Source organism: Hyperolius riggenbachi, chromosome 2 (assembly GCF_040937935.1).
Source record: "Hyperolius riggenbachi isolate aHypRig1 chromosome 2, aHypRig1.pri, whole genome shotgun sequence".
NCBI lineage: Eukaryota > Metazoa > Chordata > Amphibia > Anura > Hyperoliidae > Hyperolius > Hyperolius riggenbachi.
The window spans coordinates 22151268-22177205 of NC_090647.1; the positions used below are offsets into that span (position 1 = coordinate 22151268).

A 25938-nucleotide genomic window follows, 5' to 3' on the forward strand; every position below is an offset into this window, starting at 1 on the left:
AAAAACAGACCGACAGGTTTTGGGCCAGTCCATCTCCTCATGGGGGATTCTCAGGGTTTTCTTTGTTTTCAACAGCATTTCCTGACCAGCAGTTGCAAAGTCTACCTGACAAAATAGTGTACAAGTGAATAGGGAGGCTGGCTGGTATCTCACTATTTTGGAAGTTAAACTGCTGTTCAGGAAATGCTGTTGAAAACAAAGAAAACCCGGAGAATCCCCCATGAGGAGATGGACTGGCTGAAAACCTGTCGGTTCTGTCAGATTTTAACTGCCTACTTTTTCCGCGATAGTGGCCCTTTAATAAAAACAGATACTTACCTAAGGAGAGTGAAGCCTCTGGATCCACTAGAGGCCTCCAACGCTTTTCTCTACGGTCTTTTGCCGCTGCCCAGTACACTCCTTAAAGAGGAACTGTAACGACAGGTCTGCTCTACTGCGCAGGCGCAAGTTTCCGGCGCCTGCGCAGTAGAGTGGACCCGACGGAGATCGGGTATTTCCGTCTATTTCCGTGCCGAAAGCAGCCACAGCGCCCCCGCTGGAGCCAGCAAAGGTAAATATTGAATCTACAGTCGGGTCTGTCGCCGGCTGTTCGGAGGGCTGCAGCGAGACCCCCGTGGGACAGAGGACGGCGTGGGAAGCCTCATTAGGATCCGGAGGCTTCCCCCACCCGAGGTGAGTACCCCCCAGGGGAGGTTTTTGATGTTACAGAGTCTCTTTAAAGCAGACACAAACTTTTCCAAAACACACAATAAAACAAATACAGTTGCTAGGAAATTCATTGCTGTGTTCTGTGTGTGTTTAGGGAGCTGAAAATCAAGGCTGTGAGCTGTGTGCTCTATCAGATTATAAGTAAGGCTTAACCCTTTCTGTGCTCCCAGGAATGTGCAGTAAGTTGAAACTTCAGTTTTTTTAGGACTTCCATAAATTGTAATGAATATGTTTTTCCCTAAAGGTTATCATGCTGTGCCTTGTTTTTTAGAGCAGAGTGGAAGTTCTGAGTTTAGTTCCACTTTAACCTCAGGGATGTGCTCGGCTTTGCTGCACCCGTGTGTGCGCGGCCACGCCTGTGCAGTAGTACGCTTGGCTTACTATGCAGGCGTGGCCATACTTTCCTGAAGAGGAGTGCGGCCCTAAGGTTCCTACTCACAAGCCCTTGTTGGTAAACCTAACAAGCTGGTAATTTTCATTGGGGTTGGTCATTTTTTGGGGATCAGCACTCAACAATGGGGACCAGAGGATGGCCTGGGAAGCCCCTATAAGATCCAGAGGCTCCCGGCTTCTTGGATAAGTATTTCTTTTTGTACCCAATATTTTTCTTGGTTACACTTTAAGGGGGAGATGTTCAGACGAAGTGAGCAGGCATATATAAATTGATGAGGAGTGGGGACTAGAAATGAATATTCTAAATTGCATTTTGCGAGGAACGCAGACGATGACGGGGAAGGGGTTAACTCACCCTTGTCTCCGCCTCTGTGCGCTGCCCCTCCACGGTGCGTACCAGCTCTCCAGCTACTTCTGGGTGTGAAGGAGGAAGTACTGAGAGCTGTAAGGCACAGCGGCAGCATCAATGGCGAGTTGACTCTCTTTGCCACAGTCTGCTATGCTTGAAATTCCCATTCTGCTCCGCATCATTTGGAACAGCGTTTCCAGTTCAGAACGCTCACGCCCAATGGGGACCCATAAATTGGTGTAACAGGCTTTTTTTTATTTTTCAGAATTTATATGAAAAAGCTGCTTCTGAACTGGAGCTTTCAGTTTTTCAGTCTGCAGTTAGTGTACACTTTACAGTGGAGATTTCTTAGCCATTAAAATCAGTACCAAAGTTAACAAAAAGAAAGAAAAATAACCTTATAGCCAGTAAAACTATTTAAAGTGACCCTGTATGCACTTGCTTGTGGGGTAAGACTCGGGTCATAACCTGCCTCTTCCTGCCTCACTCATTGGCCAACTATCACTATCTATAGTCATGTGATTTTTATGACAGGATTAGTGGGCACAGGTCTAATGATGGATGGCCAATGAGAGTAGCTTATAGAGGCAGGAGAGGGTGGCCACAATTTATGACTCCGCCCTGAGTCTCACCCCTTAAAGGGCCACTATAGCATGAAAAAGTAAGCCGTTAAATCGGACAGATCTGACAGGTATCGGGCTAGTCCATTCCTCATGGGGGGTTCTCAGTATTTCTTTTACTCTTTTCAAAAGCATTCCTTGAAAGGCAGTTGCTAAGTCTAACACCCAAAATAGTGTGCAAGTGACTAGGGAGGGAAACTATGTTGACAGTTAGACTAAGCAACTGCTGTTCAGGGAATGCTTTTGAAAACTAAAGAAAACTGTGATAACACCCCATGAGGATATGGTCTAGTCCAAAACCTGTCAGATCTGTCAGATTTTAACTGCTTACTGTGTTCGCTAGAGTGGTATTTTAAGGAGGAACTGTAGTGAAAATAACCTTATAACATTTTTTATTATTTTACAATATTTATTTATAAATCAGCTAGTCAGTGTTTGCCCATTGTAAAATCTTTCATCTCTCTGATTTACATTTTGAAATTCATCACAGGTGGTGACATCGTTAGTGCTGTCAGGTGCATCCCTGCGGAATGTTTGTCTCTGAGAATCCTGAAGCCAGTGAAAATACTGGCAGGTCTTCCAGAATGCTCTGGGAGGAGAATTCCGCATAATAAACAGCTTAAGCTGTGACATCATTGGGAGGGCGGGGCTACAGACCAATATACAGCAATATTTAGATATAGGAACAATTTCTGTTGCAGAAACCAGGAAAATTACCATAAAAGTGGGTATCCTGAATAAATTTTACTTCACATATGTCACTACAGGGCCTCTTTAAGGTAACCAGACACTGTACAATTCTTTTTTTGTCTAAATAGACATTGTATAGCCAAAAACATTTAATTGATAATAAATTGAAGTGGATTTAAAGAGGCACTTAAGTCTCGAAAAAAAATGAGTTTTACTCACCTGGGGCTTCCCTCAGCCCCCTGCAGCCGATCGGTGCCCTCGCCGTGTCTCGCTGATCCTCCCGTCCCCGCCGGCGACCACTTCCGGTTTCGCCGTCGCCCCCTATGCTGCTATTGCGGCCACCTGGCCGCATAGGGGTGATATTTTGGCTGGGAACGCGAAGAATCACTCGCGTTCCCATGCCTGTCAGGTCCTGACGGCGAAACCGGAAGTGGTCGCCGGCGGGGACGGGAGGATCTCTGAGACACGGCGAGGGCACCGATCGGCTGCAGGGGGCTGAGGGAAGCCCCCTGGTGAGTAAAACTCTTTTTTTTTTTCGAGACTTAAGGTTCACTTTAAGTATTTATGATCATAATTGCAATCCATATTATGATTGAAACACTGAACTGCAATATTTGTTTTTGGTTGGTCGATCGTAATGTCGAACAAAATGTTGGGATCATAATTACAATCCTAAATACAATCGAAAGGAAATTGTACAGTGTATGGCCAGCTTTGGACAGCTGGACACAGATTCATTTTAAATAACAGATATTCTCATTTTGCCTGGATCATCCTGTGAATAGGTGTAAGCATAAAATACTTCCTGTCTCCAACACAAATCTATATTTCTAAACAGTTACAGAAAATAAAAATACAAAAAATCACAGTGCTTTCTCAAAGGAATATAAAAAACAAAACAAAATCAAAAAGATGTGAACTGAGATCTACTTAAATACAATAAATAATAAATAAAATAATAAAGCTAAATGGGGGCTCAACGGACAATGGAGAAGTAAAACGGCAAATAGACTGTACATCCGCCATCTTAGATTCTCTTCCCCACAATACTGTCTATAAAGGGCGCCACAGTCTCCTTCTGTACAGGAAAGCCACCCGCTTCCATGTTTAGTTTTGGTCTTTGCCAAGGGCGACGTGTAGGGTGAGGAGGAAATGTATATGAAATTTTAGTTTCCCCACACTTTTTTTTTCCGCTGATATATGTATATATATAATTAGGAGGTCTATAGTTTTGCATTCTGTTCGCTTTGCATTGTGGTTTATGATTTTCTGTTGTCCATTTATTTTTTTAGAACAGGTTAGTTTTGAGAGCGTTTGGCTTCCGGTGAAAAGTGGAGAGGACCCCGGCGAAGGGTCCGGGCACGGCATCGGGCTGCCAGGCCTTGAGAATGTCGGCTGTGTTGGTGCTGCTGCTGGTCGGGACTCCGGGCCATACTGGGGGCTTTAGACTCTGGATACTGTGGCTTGAAACCAGGTTGGCGGCTGTGACGGGGCTCGGACTCAGGCTGCTGCCGGGGCTGTTGAGGTTGGCGGCGGAGGGCAGGGAGGCTGTGCTGTCCGGGGTCGGGCTGCAGTTGGACTCTTTGGATTCATCGTCCTCGGAGGAAGACCTCGTGTCTGACTTTTTGCCGCCAGATCCTCCGCTGGAGCCACTGCCGCTTTTGGAATTGGCAGCTCTCTCCTGCTTGCGGAACTTGGCTCGCCGGTTTTGAAACCAAACCTGGAGAAAAAATAAAAGCCAGAAATGTAGATTTACATTTGTAAAATTTGCAGCCATCTTGTTTATTAGAAGCTAATTTTTCAGGATGAAATATTTATTGTTTCACATTATTGAACTTTATTCTTCTTTCCAGTAATGAATCAACATCCCTCTTTTCTCCCGCTCCCCCCTTCCCCCAAAACAGCTTCTGATCCCTAGTCAAAAAAACACAAATTGGATGTATGACTTTTTTTTAAACTACCAATCCCCAAGATTGGTTAATTGGGCCCAGTTTCTTTCATCTTTCTCCAAGGAATTGCTTATGCTTAGTAACGCCAGCAGATGGCGCAATAAAACAAGAGAGCTAATATTTTTCTAAATAAAGTTAAAAAAAAGAACTTTTAAAGAATCCTGCTTACAAAAAGAATCCTATAAAATAAAAAGGCTATAAATTATCTCTAAAAAAAAACAACACACAAAACAAAAAAAAACAGTTATACTTTTAATGTTTGAATTAGTAGTCTAAGACAGGGTAACAGACACCAATTTTCGATTTCTAAAAGAATGCATGAAGAATGCAAAACTAAGTTGAACTACACATCAGGGCACCTAATTTGTGCTTTTTCCTCTTTATTTTATTTATTTATTTATTTTGGAGGGGGGGGGGGGGATAGTTTTTATAGTTTCTAATTAAATAAAAACGTTTTTAACATCTAGCATGTTATTATGTGCTCTAATAATTTGTGGTGTAAATTATTAAATAAATATACATGTAATATAAAAAAATGTAATTTATTACTGAACATTCTTGTCCTGTTGAGATTGATTCCTGTGTCACCTATGAGACCACAAGGAAATAAAGTATATTCTCCTCCCTGTGGACTTTGACAACAATAAAAACCTAACAAGGGTTCTATCACATCTTGGAGCTATCCAAACAAAGAAAATATAATTTTGGGCTTCCTTGGTCACTAAGAAAAATTGGTATAAACTTTCAGTACTAGAGGGAAATATTTTCTGCTCACAGCTGACTACTTGTCCAATAGCATGCCCATTTCTAGGGGCAGGCACCACAGGGGGCAGTATTGCCATGATACTGGACACCTAGAGGCAGAAAGAAGGATCCTGGGAGGTGAGTGACAACTTCTGCTTCACTACCCCTCCCATGCGCTCACCCACCTGCTGCTCTGCCTACCGGGCTCTCAGGCTACCTAAATGGGGGGCTCTCTGGCTACTAAAAGGGAGGGTCGCTCTGGCTAGCAAATGGGGGAGAGGGGGCTCACTGGTTGCCTAAAGTAGGGGAGCTTTCTGACTGCCTGAAGGGTGGGACTTTCTGGCTACCTAAAGGGGGGGCTCTCTGGGTATCTAAGGGGGGATACCCTGGTTACCTAACAGGGACTCTCTGACTACCTAAATGAGGGCTCTCTGGCCATTCCAATATGGAGAGGGGGGGCTCTCTGGCTACCTAAACAGGGGCACTTTGGCTACTGGGGTGCACCTCTGGATACTTGCTTCCAAGAGTGTGCCCGAGTCTATGGAGGGGAGGGGGGTACAATTGATACATCCTCGCTCTGGGAGCTCTGAGGCCTAGAAACTGCCCTGTCCACTAGTACCACATCGGATCTTTAAATGTTGGCATTGTTCTCACTTTCCTCCTGTCCATCGTGTGCCATCCCATAGTCCCTCCTCCCCATCCATGGAAACAGTACAAGCCACATGAATGTATCTGAGCAACATGCCTGCAACACACTGATTGCCTGCAGAGTCGCCATAAAGATCCGGCACAATCCTTATGGGTGACGCTGATCGATGATGTGTGAATGGATGACGTCTGAGTACAACTGATTTCATGGGACCTCCATAGGATAAAATGAAATGAAGAAGTCTCCTGCTATAAATGTAACTCGAATACTTAATTGGGGAATCTAATAGATGCAGTCAATGAGTTTCCACGGTATATGTTGGCACTTTATAAATCAATATTAATAATTAGGTCTGGCTTGCATGTAATTCTAATGCGGTTTGAAATTGGCCAGCTCAAGAGGAAAGTGTACTTGACTGAATTCTAAGTTGCACTCAATTTTCATGCAAGCTAGAATTATTAGCATGTCATTGGGTGTATCTAGGACCCAGCTAAAATGTTTACGCTCATTACAGGGGCGTAACTAGAGGGGGGCCGCCCCACGATCACAGGGGGACCCAGAGCTGTGGGGCCACAACTAGGCACCCCCCCCCACCCCCATAGTGACCTTCAGCATAGGTGGCTAGGTACATGTGCCTTCAGTGTAGGTAGCTAGGTACATGTGCCTTCAGTGTAGGTAGCTAGGTACATGTGCCTTCAGTGTAGATAGTTAGGTACATGTGCCTTTAGTGTAGGTAGCTAGGTACATGTGCCTTCAGCATAGGTGGCTAGGTACATGTGCCTTCAGTGTAGGTAGCTAGGTACATGTGCCTTCAGTGTAGGTAGCTATGTATATGTGCCTTCAGCATAGATATCAAAGTATAGGAACCTTCAGCATAGGTAGCTAGGTACATGTGCCTTCACCATAGGTAGCTAACTATAGGGTGTCAGCCCACCCCCTCGCCCCCCGCACAGATAGACTCAGCAGCAACTTACCAAGTACACCGTGGAATGTAGATCTCTATCCTCCTCCTCCTCGCTGTTCCGGGTGCTCGGCTTCTGCTTATGACGCGCTCAGCGTTATTAACAGAAGCCGGTCACCTAGTCAACAGCCAGGTGGAAGAGAGATATCTGTGTATCCCGCTGGATTAGGTAAGTTGCTGCTGTGTGCCTGCGTCTATCTGTGCGGGGGCAAGCGGTGGAGGCGCTGGAGTCGCTGCGATCTGAGGTCTGATAGCATCGAGGCACCCTGCGGGATGAGAGGACCCTAAGAGAGTGGCGTCGGTGCCATGGCAACTGGCAATGGCGCCATTTTTAAAGTGCAGGGGGGCCTGCCGGGACGTGGATTTGCCCGGCTCCCTGGTGGGCCACTTTGAGCCTGGCATTGGTGGGTTCCCGAGCCCCTCACTGAAGTGATAGCTGTCCCCCCCTGATGGCGGCCCAGGCCACAACCACTAACCTTCCTTCCTCCGATACAGGGGACTACACTTCAGATCAGGTGTTTTGTGGCTACACTTGTTATGGGTGTGAAGATCATGATGGCCGCACTGTTCTTTTTACCCTTGTACAATGGGCCCCAAGGCCTTGAAGGGCATCAAGGGGAGGCAAGGGAAAAAGTGTGAGCATTGGCGGGCTCCATTAAAGTTTTGTTGGGGTTCCCAATGAATTGTAGTTACGCCCCTGTCTCATTATGGTCCAATGGGAAGTGCTGAAGGCCGTTTATTGCTATACTGCCAGGAAACTGGGGTGGAGACAACTCTGCTTTTGGGTCCACATCTGAGCTCTTCATTACCTGCACTCTGGCCTCAGTCAGGTCTATCTTCAACGCCAGCTCTTCTCTGGTGTATATATCGGGGTAGTGGGTTTCTGCAAACACCCTCTCCAACTCCTTCAGCTGTGAGCTGGTGAATGTGGTCCGAATTCTCCTCTGTTTCCTTTTCTCGTTGATACTGGACGGGTCGGAGAAGAACTTGTATGGAACTGCAGAAGAGAAAGAGACATTCCTCATAAATCTGCCACTTCTACAGTAACATAATGGTACCATTTCAATAATGGTGAAAGAATAGCAAGAAAGTTCAAAACTAATCTTCTAAATCAGTATCAGTATCTACAGTATTTCAAAGGAAGAGAGAATAAAAAGGGAATGGAAAAGTAAGCTGAATACAACAGATAACACCATGGAGAATGATGGCACTGTATTCAAAATAATTATAACAATAATTGCAATCATCCTTATTATTTAAAATACAAATTCACTACATTTTTCTTTTTGTTTTGGTTCAGTGGGAAACAGGAAGAACATCTGCCAGGTTTGTACGTCTTGCTTCCTTCCTGCTGAGAAAACTCCCCTAAATTCCTGTTCCTGTAACATGATCACTAGAAGCAGGAAGTGGGGCAAAATCACCAAGAATGTAGACAGTGGAGACAAGTTTTGCCTGCAGGATTTGTTAGCCCACCCCATCCTAAAGACAATAAAAATGTTTATCCTCTATCCCAGGGGTCAGGAACCTTTTTGGCTGAGAAAGCAATAAACGCCACATATTTTAAAATGTATTTCCGTGGGAGTCATACAATATGCTTCAAACTGGGACAGTGTGCATGCGCAGCAGAGGGCTCATGCTTCTGTTGCCATGGTTATGTGTATACATTGATCCGCCGGGCAGCGGCTTCTCTTGGGTTTCAGCAACATCAGCAATTTTCCCTGAGAGCCAGACAGGAGAAATACCGACTAACAGCTTGTACAATTAGCCAGCTGACTTAGAGGTTGATTCACTTTGTAGGATGATATCCCCGCACTTTGGCCCAATAGGCTGCCTGTCAAGTGACAGACAGCCTATTGGGCCAATGAAAGTGCGGGGATATCGTCCTACAAAGTCACTGGACCTTACAGGGTCCAGAGTGGGACAATTGGAGCAGCTGTTAGTTTTGGGGGTAGCACAAGTAAGTTAGTAGTGCATGTTACAGCAGTAGCGTGCCTACTTGGAAAATTTCACTTGTGCTGCCACACTAAGCTGCGCTGCTTGCGCCGTGTAGCTTTGTGAATCAACCCCTAACTGTGAGCCAGATGTAGCCATCAAAAGAGCCACATCTGTCTCCCGAGCCATACGTTCCCTACCCCTGGTCTATCCCCTCTATCTCTAGCCTCTTATCTCCTATTCTCAAAGGGAATTGGTGGTATTTTTCTTTATTATTTATTACTATGTTTTGTGGTAAAAAAAAAAATAGCTTTTAATGTATTTATTTTTTGTGTGTAAAATAAAAAATATTGTAATTTAAGTAGTTTTTGCTATTTATTGGAGCTCCCCCAGCTGGTCTTACTTGTGAGTTTTCTTTTATCTCGGGAACATTCTTGTTTTACTGCTGTGTTGTGACGATAAGACAGCTCCACAGAGAAGAATGAGGCTTAATTATCAACCGCTAGGATGTGTCCCTATAACATGCTAATAATTTTATGCAAAAAAATGCTTAGGATGCATTTTAACAGTCCATTTCCAAACTGCATAAAATTGCATAACATTGGTATACATTTGCATTAACTTGGATTGATTAGCATCTCACTGTCTGACCATCCCTATCGGTCGCCATGCTAGTCCTGATTTCTGTAATGTTAGAGAACTGTTAAAAGTGGACCTGAACTCTTGCACAGGACAGAAGGAAAACAGAGAGACATGCACCCTGTATGTATTTACAGAGTTTAGCCTGTCTAATTCCCCCTGTGACTAATCACAAGTTGTATTTGATCCCTCAGCTGTGTCAGCTGGCTGCCACGGCAGAGAGGTAATTTGTAAACACAGGACGTTAACCCTTTGTCTGCTTTCATGGAAGCAGGAAGTATACACACTAAGGGCATTTTTGCCCTTTTATTTAAACTTGGGCGATTTTCAAAATTGCCCTAAGAAAGCTTGTGCAATGATTCTCTATGACAGAGTTCACATCTGAGCGGTTCGTTTCTGATCCGCTCGGAAAAGGGGTGTATGGGCCATTTTTGAGGCGATTCCGCTTCAATGGTAGGTATAGGAAAAATGCAAAACGCTCACAAAATCGCTTTGTGCAGCGATTACGTTAAGAATAAATACATTGTATTTATTATTTTCCAGGTCAAAGAGTTCACTTCCTGACATGCATCAGGGAGTGAATTAAACAAACTGCTTGGAAAAATGCTTAGAAAACCGCTTAGCACAAAAACGAATCTGCAGGAATGGAAAAAAAAAGACGCATCAAAAACCACCCAACGCTAACGGCCACGCGAATGGAACGCGATGTGAACAAGGCCTTAAACAAGGCATTCTCTCCTGCCTACCAAACTGTCAGTCGTAGCAAAAACAGCAATAATTGGAGCTCCAAAAATCTGTATCTATTCATATGTTCTTCAATGAAAATCATTTTAGTATCAAACAGAAAAGAAAGAATAAAAAAAAAAACATTTCTTTTAATTGCTATAGTTAGAATATGAAAAAATAAATAAGTAACAAATGAGTCAGTAGTAACAGCAACTCTTTTTAACCCAATATATCTATGAAGGTGTCTGGTTTATTAAAGAGAATCTGTACTCTAAAATTCTTACAATAAAAAGCATACCATTCTATTCATTATGTTCTCCTGGGCCCCTCTGTGCTGTTTCTGCCACTCCCTGCTGCAATCCTGGCTTGTAATTGCAAGTTTTAGGCAGTGTTTACAAACAAAAGACATGGCTGCTAACCAGCTTGTGATAGGCTCAGATAAGCTCAGTCTGCGACTCATACAGAGCATGAAGGGGGCATGGACATTTAAAGGGTGTGTATAGCTTCTCCCTCTCATAAGCAGAGCAGCACATTCTTGCCTGAGCTGACAAAGCTGACAAAGGAAAGAAGATTATATTATATAACAGAGATACTACAGCCACTGTGCAACTAGGAAAGGCTGCAGTAAGACAGAGCACATTAGAACAGGTATAGGAACTAATAGGATAGAAGAAATAAGGCTGAACATTTTGTTACAGAGTCTCTTTAAGTAAGATTTTTATCATGTTAAAGGACACTTTTACAAAGTTGATATTGAAATTAAGAAAAAATATACATGCTATGATGCACACAACCAGTAATATATGGTAAATGGACTATTGAGTGTACGCATACACCTCTCCATCCCTCTTATCAATGCAAGTGGCCTGTTGAAAAAAAAAATTGAAGCATAAAAAGTTTACTGTTCATAGCCTTAGCGATCACGCTTTTTGTGTAAGAGTGCACTACATTAAACAACCAAGTAGCTCTTGCCCCAACCAGATTTGGTCATGTGACATCCATCCTACTGTGCCTAAGCTCAGGAGGAAGTTGAATTGCAACGTGAAAAAATGACTAAATTTAACAGAAAATAAATGAGATTGTTTATTTTTTGTAAGGCTGATGGGGTGTGTGCTCGACTAATCTAGATGAACTAGGATTTTGATGAAAGGCCTGTTCTAATTGGATAAACCTGATACGTTCATTACAAGGAATGGGAAAGATCCATGGCAGCTTCGCTGGAAAGAGCAGCACCGATCCAGAGAGAATACAGAAGCGCCCTCTAGAGGCCTGGAGGGATTGATGTTACATCAATGTCTGACAGACAAATAGAACAATATGGTGGCACCGCAGTGTCCAGCTTTCACATGTGCAAGAAAACATATGGTGCAAATCTGAGGAAAATCATTATAGGTAAAGTATTAGCCATAAATGTAGTGTAAATGTATAATATTTATCCCAATGCATATGTGTCCTCCTCCCTCCTTGCCCCATCCACTTACCTCTGCTACCCACCTCCAATGTGGACTCACCTATCACCACTCACCTGTCCTACCAACCCACTGTGATCTCTCCCCTCCCCCACTCAACTTCACCAACCAACCCCAATGTGGGTTCATCTAGCACCACCTTCCTTTCCTATCACCCCCGGTGTAGCCTCTCCCTTCCCCCCCCCCCTCAACTTTACCACCCAACTTCAATGTGTACTCACCTACAACCACTTTCCTTTCCTATTACCCCCGGTGTAACCTCTCCCTTCTCCCACTAACCTCTGCTACCCACCCCCAATGTAGGCCTACTTACCACCACTAACCTGTTTTGCCACCTCACTATAATCTCTCTCCTGCCCCGCTCACCTACACAACCCACCCCAATGTGGGTTTGCCTACATCTACACAATGTGTGCCCAGCAGCAGCGGTGTAACAATAGCCCGCAAAACCCACGCCATCATGGGGAGGCCCAAGTGGCCCGTGCCTTTCAGCAAAGACAGAGTTAAATGCAGAGCGTTATGCAGAGCGTTCAGTTTAACCAATCACACTGTGTCACATGATGTCTGTCACATGACAGGAGCTGCCTGGTGATTGGCTGCACAGCGTGCAGCTATACTGAAGAGGAATGAGGAGGACCTGTCCCACTGCTGGAAACAGGTCATGCATAACACCCCTTAGATAGCAGTATTTGGTTGTGCCCAGTATTACTTATATATCTGCTCACTCACACAGACATCTGCTAGGGGAGAGTTTCAACTATTCCTCATGCCCAACATAGCAATATACTACAGCACATCCCAAGTCATGCAAGCCTGTTACCCTCTGTAGGACTGATATTGCTTTATTCTCCTATTTATTTATTTTAATTTTTTGTTCTGTTTTAAAGAATGTCTCCTCTTTACTCACCGATTCATGTAATTCATTTTATTACTATTATCATTATGATTATTTAGTGTTTACAGGGCATATTTATTGGAATGTTCTGATGGGCTTCATTGTAGTAGATAAATCTGCAGTATATCTCTTATTTGTTATAAATATATAATAATCAATATTATATAATATAAAACCAGCCCAGTCCTGCAGGATTCAATCACTGTAACTTTATGGATACATTGTTCCTGCCTCTGGGTAGTTAGTGCAGGCAGCATCTCTTCTGATCCTGTCCCCGCTGGCTGTCACAGGTGAGGATCAGTCTATGTTTGGCCACCCTCAGATTACAGAGGAGTGAAAATACAGCCCCAGCTTTATAGTGCACATCAGTTGTGGCCCCCAGCTGGGCCCCCCACCGTGCCAGTAATGGCAACAATGTAACAGTGCACATGGAGGGAAACATGCAAATTGCTGGGGAATTACTGGAATCTTTGAAGCCCAAATCCTTTCTGAAGTTTAATCCCCAGCAGGGGGCGGTGCTGGCCCAAGTGACTGTAGGGGGCGGTATTTATTTATAAAATAAATGGGGGGAGGCACTGCAGATTTATTTACTGCAATGTAGCCAATCAGAATGTCATAGTGTCAATTAGTAATCAGTCACATGACACTATTAAGTCATTTGAGTTGTTTAAGTCAAGTTTGCAACCACATTTTTTTTACCAAATTTCCTTCTTAGTAATATTTTACAAGGGCTCCCTTTGACCCGCTACAAAAATACTAGTGGTTCTGGTTCATCGTAATTTAACTTGGTACTCTGTAACAACATGGCAGCCAGTGGCGTAGCTAAGGAGCAGTGGGCCCCGATGCAAGTTTTACAATGGGGCCCCCCAAGCACTCTATACGTAACAATTGATACGGCGCACCAAAACCTGCCAATGGCAACCACAGTGTCAGAGGTGCAAGAAGGGGATGGGGAACAGTTTGTTAAGGATTACAACGATTCAAAGTATCTATAGAAGTGATTATTATGAGCACAGGACCAATAGAGAGCTAATACTGTAGTTGAGGGAGGGCCCTTCGGGGCCCCTCTGGCCCAAGGGCCCCGATTCAGTTGCTACCTCTGCAACCCCTATTACTACGCCCCTGAATTGGCAGCTATATTACTGATTGTTCTACCAGAGACATAACACACGTTGTACACTAGCAGCCCCCCTTATGCAAGCAGCGTAACGCAGTGTACTAGGCTAGCAACGCAGGAGTTACCTAGTAATAATGGTCACACTAGTTTTGCTTTTACATTCCTGGCGTTATTATTATCGGTTAAAATTGCTATGGGCTACTCGCGTACAGCAACTTTACCAACATTTTCGTGAATTGACCCCAATAGCCCTTATTCATTTCACTTTTTCTCCTTAGTTTTCACCAAGGAGATAATTTTTCATCTTTTGTTTAAAGGATACTCGAACTGAAATGTGACATGATGAGATAGACATGGGTATGTACAGTGCCTAGCACACAAATAACTATGCTGTGTTCCTTTTTTTCTTTCTATGCATGAAAGAGTTAAATATAAGGTATGCAAGTGGCTGACTCAGTCCTGACTCAGACAGGAAGTGACTACAGTGTGACCCTCACTGATAAGAAATTCCAACTATAAAACACTTTCCTAGCAGAAAATGGCTTCTGAGAGCAAGAAAGAGATAAAAAATGGGAATTTCTTATCAGTGAGGGTCACACTGTAGTCACTTCCTGTCTGAGTCAGGACTGAGTCAGCCACTTGCATACCTTATATTTAACTCTTTCATGCATAGAAAGAAAAAAAGGAACACAGCCTAGTTATCTGTGTGCTAGGCACTGTACATACACATGTCTATCTCATTATGTCACATTTCAGTTGGGGTATCCTTAAAAATATCTTTTGTGCACTCTGTGGAAAAAGTACCAAAAAGTAGGTGAAAAAGGCATCGTACTGATAAAGGGCCATATGCAATTTTCTCCTGAGTTTTCTCCTGACCTAGGCGATAATTTCTCATCTTTGATTTAAAATAACTTGTCAGCACTTTGCAATGGCAAAAATACCAGTAGGTGAAAAAGTACTGACAACATTATTTGGGGTATTTGTTGGCTTGTTGGTGGTTTAAAAGGCATTTTATGACAAGTTGTGAAAATATCTCCTAGGAGAAAACGTGGGAGAAAAAGAGAATTGGATTGGGCCCAATGGAGTTTTCTCCTAGGTGATGTTTTTTTTACAACTTGTCAATAAAATACCTGCTCAACCCCCAGCAAGCAAGAAAATACTCAAAATAATTTTCATAGTACTTTTTCCCCTACTTTTCGGTACTTCTTCACTTGCAAAATGATGAAAAATAATTTTGAATAAGCCATCTGTGGTGTAGTGGTTAGCGCTCTCGCCTTGCAGCGCTGGGTCCCCAGTTCGACTCCCAGACAACATCTGCAAGGAGTTTGCATGTTCTCTCTGTGTCTGTGTGGGTTTCCTCCATGCATTCCAGTTTCCTCCCACATCCCAAAAACATACAGATGAGTTAATTGGCTTCCCACTAAGGCTACGTTCACATCATAAATTGCAAGCACTGAGCGATTTCTTTAATCAGAGGTGCCAAGCGTTTTCTTGACTCCGTGCTGTGTATCACTCCTGTTATTTATTGCCTGAAGAAGCGGGACTTTGCCTGCGAAACGCGTTGCAACTTTTCTTGGGAGTATATAAATAAATTGTCTACTACTTTAAATCGACAGTACATGTGTCTGTTTTGGGTTGGCTGGTCCACCACCGCAGCCCAAATGTTTTAACTTTTTAGCGATTTTTTATCCTACTGGCGCCTCTGTACAACTCTGCGATTTCTTTAATCGCCTTTCTAAGCGCTTCTTTAAGCACTTTTGCAGAGCAATATTTTTTTTTCACTTCCTGACATCAGTCAGGAAGTGAACTCTTTCACCCGGAAAAGAATAAATACAATGTATTTATTCATAGAAGCGCTCGGGGGAAATCACTATACAAAGCGATTTCTTAAGCGCTTTACAATTTCCCTATACCTTCCATTGAGCCAAAGCACAAAAAAAAATTGGTACAGGCAGCACTTTTGGAAGAGGATCAGAATCGAACCGCTCATATGTGAACACTTTCATAGGGAATCATGGCACAAGCGCATTTAGAGCAATTTCTAAAATCGCCAGCGCTTAAAAAAATACGCAAACGCTCTTAGTGTGAACAAGCCCTGAAAATTGGCCCTAGAAAACGATACATACACTACACGATACATACATTGATATATGACTGGTAGGGACTAGATTGTTGAACTCCTCTGAGGGACAGTAATGTGACAAGACAATATACTCTGTACAGCGCTGCGGAAGATGTCGGCACTATATACATACTAAATAATAATAATAAAGATAAAAAATTATCTCCCAAGGGAAAACTCAGGAGAGTAAATGAATCGCATATGGGCCAATGTGTTTTAAGAATGTAAAACTGTACTTTATAAACTGAAAAAAATAATTATGGTTATAATTTCAGAATGTATTTTTTTGTTTAAGCAGGTGTCACACGTGAAAGGATCGCACACGATTTTCGCACATGCAGAATTACATTAGATATGACAGCCCATTCTAGCCTATCAGCTCGTTCACTTTGACATGCAGTTTCCTCGTGATGGAAGACAGCTTCCCACATGCAGTGTTGTACCACACGCTACGCATGCTGCCCACTAGGTAATAATTGACTACGTTGTTTAACCACCTGCGTTCATCTCCGTTATAGCACGCAGGAAAATTACATGCAATTCCCTCACGCCGTAAGTGGGAACCGTCCTTTACAATTTTTCCATAAGGTCTTTTTTTTCCATAAGGTCATTAAAGTGTTTTTTTTTGTTGTGGTTTCAGACATTTTTGTATTAAAGTATTTTGTGGTGGTTTCAGATTTTTTATCATTTCATTGTATTTGTGGTGTTCCCAGTAATTTCTCATTAAAATGTTTTTTTTTTTTTTTGTTTGTTTGTTTGTTTGTTTTTTTTGGGGGGGGGCATCCTTTCAGAAACTTTTATTAAAATGTTTTGTGGTGGTCTCAGTAATATTTAGTTAAAGTGTTTTTTGGTCTTTTCACAAATTGTTTTGTGGTGGCTTCAGTAATTTTTGGTTAAAGTGTTTTTTGTTGGTTTAAAACATTTTTTATTGAAGATTTCTGTGGTGATCTCAATAATTTCTTATTAAAGTATTTTGTGGTGGTCTCGGAAAGTTTCATCTTTGTTGGGAAATATTGAGGAGTGGGTAAAGCTAGCCTGTTTCTGTGAAAAATAGAATGATTGAATAGACTGACAGCTCACTGGCCCAATCAGCATCATATTTCCACTGATTAATATTGCTGTGTAATAACTGTACTCTGGGGTCACCAATTGTAAATAAATGTCAGTGTTGGAGCCCCTGAAACTTTGTAGTACGATATTTAAAGCACTCTTGTCTCTTTTCACACTTGATGGGCTCTTCTCCTGCAGACTTCAGATTAGTGGGGCTGCAGTTCTTTCCCTGAACTCAGTGTGTCATTCTTGAGATATGGTAACTTACTGGTAAGCTGTGCCAGGGCATGTTGGTCAGAAACCGACCCTCTCTCCCTCATCTAATTATCTGCAACCATTCTTATTTGTTTTCCCAAAACAGACTTTATGAGAGAAAGCAGGAAAAATGATTTGTTTCCTATTAATATGTCTGATTAGAATCAGTACAGAGTGTAAACCCTTGTGTCTGGGAAAAGGCAGAGTGCTTGTTTTGAAAACAGCAGGAAAGGCAGTAACTGTAGTGTTTAAATAATTTATAATCACTTCACTCTGTGTGTAGTGGGGGATGTGCAAAGCCCGATTTCTACAGTAAGGGCTTAGATTTCATATTTTCCACTGAACATTACTCAGGAATGGTAGTGGTGATATAAAAGCCAATGGATTATGGTGGTTATCCCTTTTGTTTTACAGAACTAGTTGCCTAAATCCCACAATGGACACTGCGCATAATTAGGATTATCTGCCTGTGTATGTGTAACAAGTTTAATTGGCTTTCCCTTACCAAAACTGGCCAACATTTGGAAGACTGGATTAGACTGAAAGCCTCGCTGACAGACTGGGAATGCGTTCTTCCATTATAAAAATAAGTAATAATACTAATATTATTTAACCTACAACTTGGATGTACTTATATTCATTTTTTTTTTTTTTATTGTATGATTTCTACTGAAATTCCAACAATGCAGGAGACAATACATGCCACATATATACAAAGAAAACTCAACAAGTTTCTATAGTTTTCTGTATACCTGCAGATATGCAACTAATGTTTACTTTTTTTTAATAATTAATGACAGGTATTTTTTGCAAACCATCTTTGTCTTTTTAAATATAGTTTTTTTTGTTTATTTTTTTGTTTTGTTTTATTTTTTGGTATACTCCACAAAAATAATCACCTGTCCACATTTAAGCTCAAAAAAATATTTTAGCTCATCTAAAAAGAAAATAAGCTAGTTTCTCATTTGACAACTTTTTTATTTTAACCCCTAGTGCAGAGAAAATTCCTCATTTCTAACAGATTCCCAGGCATTTTATAATCCCCTCACCATCACAGGAAACAAATCAGATACCATGTAGGAGTGATTCAATATCTTTGAGAATGTCTTCTAGTTGTCTTAATTTTCTTTGTAAATGGGGGGAACCATCCCAGAAATGATTACTTTATTTTGGTGAATTTAAAACTATGAACATCCGTGCTGCTCTTAGGTAATGCAGGTGTGAAAAAACATATTACTCATGCAGGAAAAGGAAAATATCTGGGCTGTACAAACAGAGAACAGATTCCAGGCTTCAAAAATATTCAGTACAATTTGTGTTTACAGTGCGACTAGGAAATGAACAGCTGGCTGTGAAGTGAGATGAAAAGGTGATTTTTATATTTACAATAAGATTCAAAAATATTTGCAGAGCACTGATGAATATCAATAGCATTTATTTATTTATTTATTTTTGTAAACTTTGATTCTCCCTTTTTACAAAGGATACTATTTGCATCACTAAAATAATTGTTCTGCCTGCTGGCAGGCTTCTGATGCCGATGCAACAGACCAGGGCTGTGTGCCGATGCTGGTTTCATTCTGCTTGTCATTTTAACCCTATGTATATATAGGCTGCCACTGCTGACCTCTTAGTAAAAACAGCAGGTATATAACATATGGGCTAGATGCTGACCCAATATAAAATATAAAACTATTAATTCTCCACTCTGTTCTGATTCTCCTAACATGCACACGTGATACAGAGGAAGTCAGTATGTGTTTAAAGAGACACTGTAGCGAAAAAAAAATTATGATATAATGGATTGGTTGTGTAGTACGGATAATTACTAGAATATTAGAAGCAAAGGAAATATTCTCATATTTTTATTTTCAGTTAAGGCTGTATTTACAGTGGGACGTTGCGTTTTAATGCAACGTTAGCGTCGCAACGTGTCTGCGTTAAGAGGTAACACACTGCAAGCAATGAGTTACCACAATGCAACATTTTTAATGTGACTTTAACGTCGCACTGTGAACGGCCCATAGGATTAGCATTGCGGTGCGGTAAGCTGCGTTATAAGACTTTATAACACGCAACCATAATGTCCCACTGTGAATGCGACCTATATAGTGTTGTTTATAACAATGCATCATTCTCTAATATTTGCAGTTTACACACTACTCAGCATTCTGAATGATTTTTACAGAGCAGGCTGTGAACTTTTGACCTGTCCTGTGCAGAAGAAAAAACGATATAGTGACTGACAGTTGAGATAATAAGCTTCCAAAGACAGAGCTCTCTGCGACTTTGAAAGTCGTGGAGCTCAATGGCTTATTTGCATAGATAACAACTGAAGTTTCTTAACTCTTCCTGTACTGGAAACAGTATTAGACTTATGTCTCTGCTCCTAATGTTTTATTTCTTAGCTGTACTACACATAGAAATCATTATATCATAATTTATTTATTTTTTTTGCTTCAGTGTCTCGGAGCTGAAAGTTAGAATTTGAGATGGTCAGATGCTGATAATTCTGTCTTGCATGCAAATATAATGCAAGATGTATGCATCTTGAATTTGGACCAATTAAAATCAGCAGGATGTACGCTTGATTGGCCAAATTCAAAACTGCATACAAAATGTATTCAATTTGCCTGAAAGACGTAATTATTAGCAACCGATTTACCATCACTGGTTATAATATCAACCTCCAACTTTATTTTTTTTTTATTTTCATAAAGGCTGTATTTTAAGTGACAGAGATTTCCTATTTACATGTTCCAGGAAACACCATATCTGCTTAGACCTGGGGGTGTATATAATCTAATGTCAGTCTCTGGTGAGGAGTGTCTTGTGAGCCAATCATACTCAATATATTACAATAAAAATTGCTGATGATATATTCAAAATACTTTTTTTAAACAGTACTAAAAAAAATCCCAGATGAATAAATAATTAGTGAATAAAAACAGCAGACATCCTGATGTGCAATTTGTAGCCAATAAGGAATACATGTTTTATACTGGACACAAATTATGTATCAGGATGTCTGCTGGCATTATTTATAAATGATTGATTCATCTGGGACTTTTTAGTATTTTTGTAGTAAAAATTAAATTTTAAGTATTTCCTGCTAGTGGCTAAGTCCCTAAGTTTTCATTATTGCTATATACTGGCTTTAATATGAGAGGGGTGGACCTTTTACTGCACGCTACAATATTTTTGTTTGTTTTTACAATCAAGTGTTTTTTGTTTTCTTTTTTTTTTTGTGTGTTATTTTTGTCTACTGGAGTTTAAAAAACAAAAGCAAATATTGCTGTCACCTGCTTCTCTTCTGTCACCCAGGAAATAGCGGAGTTTAATGTCACCGCACTGCTCCAGGCTACAGGGACAGATGAAGATGTCTCTCCTAATAGAATAGTCTGACAGTGAGCTTGCAATGAAATATGTGCTGAAATGTATTTTAAATGGTAACTCCCCAGAAAGCCATAATTTTCTGGTGGTAATATTGTGATAAATAGCAGCAAAACTGTTTAATCGATGGTGAAATTTAGTATTGAAGTAAAGCTGTGAATAAAATAAGACTTTTTTGCCACTTCTCTGTACTAAAAATCTACTATTTTATATTGGCTCAATTAAAATGTATATAGCCACAGGTTTATTTTTATTTTTACAAAAAGAGTAAATAGTATTTATAGCCCCCCCCCCCCCCCCCCCAAAAAAAAAAGAATCAGTGGTTAAAAATAATAAACTCTTGAATGTTTAATATAACAACAAATGGTCAATAAGACTGACATTTGAATTAAAAAGTAGAGAGACATGATATATATTATTTGAAGATGCTATTAACCAATTTTAACAGCAATTTTTTAACAAGAAAAAATGTGAATTCATAATTTTATTTTTACCAGTTTTGGTATGAAAATAATGGTTTGGTATAATGATATTCCATTTTTTTTGTCTAAAATATTAATATTTTTGTCTTTCTTTCTTTAAACTATAATCAAATTCTTTATTTTGAAAACCAAACAGGATTTTTTTTACAGTGGCACCTACTTCTCTTAAACAAAAATATCATAGTGAATAATAAAATAAACAACTATTACACAATAAGGAATTGGGACAAAAAATAATGTTGCTCTGAAATAAAAATCCTAATAGCAATATATGAATTCCATGATAATGCAAGTTCATTTTCAGTGCTAAAATGGTCAGTTTACAAATAATTACATTTATAAACTGTTTTAAGAAGGCAAATTTCACCAAATGATTAAACAAATGGCAGCTCAAACCATCCTCTGTTATTTTTTAACAATATGGGAGAAAAGCGCTTTACAAATGTTATTGTATTGTAATATATATATATATATATATATATATATATATATATATATATATATATATATATATATATATATATATATATATATATATAAAATTTACATTCTAAAACATCAATTTTACAATCATATAAATTATTTTTGTTCCAATAATATTTATTATAAAAAAAATTGCAAGCAAGCGGGATATGTGATATCACTATTTACTTGGATTTTAATAATAATAAATTGTTATTTTAACAGAAATTGTATGATGTCCAAATTAATTATTAGCAATGGTTTGATGACATATTTGTGTACGCGCTGATTTAAAAATGAAAGTTATGCAAAATGCCATTTAATAGTTTATTTACTTAGTTCTCATATAGTAACAACATAATTATGATATAAATCATGTTCACGAACCAATCATACAGCAAAAGCTTTGCTTTTGTCTAACAGTTGAATGGTGATTGTAGACTGATGCCGTGGTGCAATTCTGATTGTTATTATTATTATTATTATTATTATTATCTAGTGATGCTTTTACAGGGGTGAATTATTTTAGAAAAGGAAATTATAAAAATCTGTACCTGCACAACAGCATCAAATTATTTTACAACTATGAAAACATTTTGTTATTGAACTCAGAACTCCATATTCTAAAATCCTTCTCAGCCACGTCACAAATAGCTGCCTGTCATTGTATCTTCACCTCCTGATGGGAGATGGAATAACAAGAAACAAAAAAATAAAAGTGAAAACAAATCACTTTTAAACCCTGTGCAAAAGGAGGCAAATCCTGCTAATTTTGGAATAGCCCCCATTGTTTGTGTATTGACCCCATACAGGGTGCCTTTATTATGGCTGTTGCATGGGCTTCATTATTGTGTGTCTGTTCAATACTGATATAATATCAGTGACAACAGGATATTACAGCCATATAATGCAATGATCATCCAGCTACTGACCAACTCCATTTGATAAATGAATATACTACACAACCCCAGAGTTTAACAGCTTGACATTAATGATCTATCCAATATCTATCCAAGTGCTTATTGTTCGGTTGGCGACTGACTGAGGTAATAAGATAGATAGATAGATAGATAGATAGATAGATAGATAGATAGATAGATAGATAGATAGCAACAAAATAGACTTTGCTAAGAAATAGCGGTGTTTCTAGAATTATAATAAATTACTGATTATTGTACACTTATAAGGTAAGAGGAACAGTTAGCTTTTGCAATTCAAAAAGTTGAGGTATGGGGGAAGGGAAAATTGGGAACTTTTGAAGACAATAAAGTTATAATTGGTCATTTCAATTTAAACTCCTCTGGGTCACATGGGTGAAAAGAGACACAAAGTATTTGTAATAGTATTGTGTTAATTTAACAAAGGGTGAATTCGGCAGAAAGTTGGAATTTTGTCAAGTCAATTATAAGAGTGAATATATAATTATATTCAGAAGTTATTAGGGAGATAGAAGAGGTTGGTTATAGTACTTCTAAAGACAGAAAGGATGAATATGTATATACTTTTGTACTTTGCAGATAATATTCTATAATACAGAATAGTTACAAGACTAGATTTATGTACAAATACTGTATAGGATTACACCTTTGAGTTATTAGGGTGATGGGAGGAAGTTTTAGGTACAAAAGACACTAGAATTCAGTAGGAATAGTTCCTTCACATATTGGGGTGAAAAGAGATAGTTATTCTATAGATAACTACATGAATGGCATGAATATCGTACAAATAAATTACACTGTTCACCCTCGAGTTATTAGGGTAATTGGGAATGTTAACTCTGTAATATAGTAAACTTCGGGGATGTGAAGAGGGGTCTCTACTGTTATATGTGGATGGAATAGGGTGGGTGGTTCCGTTTCACAGATCATCCCAGGAATATTAAATGTACAAGCATCAAAGTAAGGAGAGATTACCCATTTCGTAAGGTGTGGGTTGGTGGTCTGGCAGTACCCCCTCCCTTCAGGAATAAGTTATGTACACACAGTAAAGAAATGGAGGGTCTCTTACCTGTGGCATAGGGTGATGGTTGGTGGTCTCAAAGAGCCCCCAGGAATAAGTTATATACATACAGTAAGTATTGGGTCTCTTACCTGTGGAGTAGAGTGATGGCTGGTGGTCTCAGAGCCCCCCAGAGATGTTATATACGTACAGTAGGTATTGGGGGGTACCTTACCTGTGGAATAGGGCAAGGGTTGGTGGTCTCAGAGCCCCCCAGGAGTAAGTTATGTACATATAGTAGGTTTGGAGGTCCCTTACCTGTGAAGTAGGGTGAGGGCTGGTGGTCTCAGAACCCCCCCCCCCCTGTAATAAGTTATGTAAATGGGGGGGTCCCTTACCTGTGGAGTAGGGTGAAGGATGGTGGTCTCAGAGCCCCCCAGTAGTAAGGTATGCACATACAGTGATATATTGGGGGGTCTCTTACCTGTGGAGTAGGGCGATGGCTGGTGGTCCCGCAGAGCCCCCCACTACTAAGTTATATACATACAGTAATATATTGGGGGGGGTCTCTTACCTGTGGAGTAGGGTGAAGGCTGGTGGTCCTGCAGAGCCCCCCAGTAATAAGTTATTGTATATAGTAAGTATTGGGGGGGTCTCTTACTTGTGGAGTAGGGCGAGGGCTGGTGGTCCCGCAGAGCCCCCCACTAATAAGTTATTACATATAGTAAGTATTGGGGGGGGTCTCTTACTTGTGGAGTAGGGCGAGGGCTGGTGGTCCCGCAGAGCCCCCCACTAATAAGTTATTACATATAGTAAGTATTGGGGGGGGTCTCTTACCCTTGGAGTAGGGTGAGGCTGGTGGTCCCGCAGAGCCCCCCAGTAGTAAGGTATATACATACAGTGATATATTGGGGGGTCTCTTACCTGTGGAGTAGGGGGAGGGCTGGTGGTCCCGCAGAGCCCCCCAGTAGTAAGTTATATACATACAGTGATATATTGGGGGGTCTCTTACCTGTGGAGTAGGGGGAGGGCTGGTGGTCCCGCAGAGCCCCCCAGTAGTACTGAATGGAGTAGTGGTTAAGGGCTCTGCCTCTGACACAGGAGACCTGGGTTCGAATCTTGGCTCTGCCTGTTCAGTAAGCCAGCACCTATTCAGTAGGAGACCTTAGGCAAGTCTCCCTAACGCTGCTACTGCCTATAGAGCGCGTCCAAGTGGCTGCTGCTCTGGCGCTTTGAGTCCGCCAGGAGAAAAGCGCAATATAAGTGTTCTGTGTTTGTCTGTGTTTAGTAGTAAGTTATATACATACAGTGATATATTGGGGGGGTCTCTTACCTGTGGAGTAGGGGGAGGGCTGGTGGTCCCGCAGAGCCCCCCAGTAGTAAGTTATATACATACAGTGATATATTGGGGGTCCCTTACCTGTGGAGTAGGGCGAGGGCTGGTGATCCCGCAGAGCCCCCCCCCCCCCCAGTAATAAGTTATATACATACAGTGATATATTGGGGGGGTCTCTTACCTGTGGAGTAGGGTGAAGGCTGGTGGTCCCGCAGAGCCCCCCAGGAATAAGTTATGTACATACAGTAGTATATTGGGGGTTCTCTTACCTGTGGAGTAGGGCGAAGGCTGGTGGTCCCGCAGAGCCCCCCAGTAATAAGTTATGTACATACAGTGATATATTGGGGGTCTCTTACCTGTGGAGTAGGGCGAAGGCTGGTGGTCCCGCAGAGCCCCCCAGTAATAAGTTATGTACATACAGTGATATATTGGGGGTCTCTTACCTGTGGAGTAGGGGGAGGGCTGGTGGTCCCGCAGAGCCCCCCAGGAATAAGTTATATACATACAGTGATATATTGGGGGGGTCTCTTACCTGTGGAGTAGGGAGATGGCTGGTGGTCCCGCAGAGCCCCCCAGGAATAAGTTATATACATACAGTGATATATTGGGGGGATCTCTTACCTGTGGAGTAGGGGGAGGGCTGGTGGTCCCGCAGAGCCCCCCCCAGTAGTAAGTTATATACATACAGTGATATATTGGGGGGTCTCTTACCTGTGGAGTAGGGGGATGGCTGGTGGTCCCGCAGAGCCCCAAGGAATAAGTTATATACATACTGTGATATATTGGGTGGGGGGTATCTTACCTGTGGAGTAGGGCGAGGGCTGGTGGTCCCGCAGAGCCCCCAGGGTACAGTTGGCAGTGGTGAGTGGGGGGCACCCCGGGTTGGCAGTGAAGCTGCTCCTGATGGGGTTGTACTGGAAGGTGTTGGCTTGGCTGCAGGGGCTGAAGTCCGCATAGGCAGAGGCTTCCATGGCCGCCATACACGAGTCGTACGAGTTGAGGTAGGAATAATCCATTTTGTACATAGAGGGTCCCGGCTGTGATGAGGGGCACAAGCTG

At 41.3% G+C, this 25938-nt stretch overlaps 1 protein-coding gene across 1 annotated transcript; it reads right to left on the minus strand.

The window, feature by feature from the left end:
• Positions 1-3743: 3743 nt before the first annotated feature.
• PHOX2A (paired like homeobox 2A) lies at positions 3744-25938 on the minus strand. Its single transcript, XM_068264627.1, has 3 exons — positions 25682-25938; positions 7873-8060; positions 3744-4480 (listed from the first exon to the last, which is right to left on the minus strand). Exons 1-3 carry the CDS (start codon positions 25902-25904, stop codon positions 4049-4051), a joined length of 843 nt encoding a protein of 280 aa, XP_068120728.1. The 5' UTR covers positions 25905-25938; the 3' UTR covers positions 3744-4048.

Coding starts and splice junctions, on each gene's coding strand:
- PHOX2A (XM_068264627.1), bottom strand. CDS start 25,904: ATGTACAAAATGGATTATTCCTACCTCAACTCGTACGACTCGTGTATG. Junction 8,061..25,681: donor GCCCTCGCCCTACTCCACAG/GTAAGATACCCC, acceptor TCTCTTCTGCAG/TTCCATACAAGTTCTTCTCC. Junction 4,481..7,872: donor TGACTGAGGCCAGAGTGCAG/GTAATGAAGAGC, acceptor TTTTTTCTCCAG/GTTTGGTTTCAAAACCGGCG.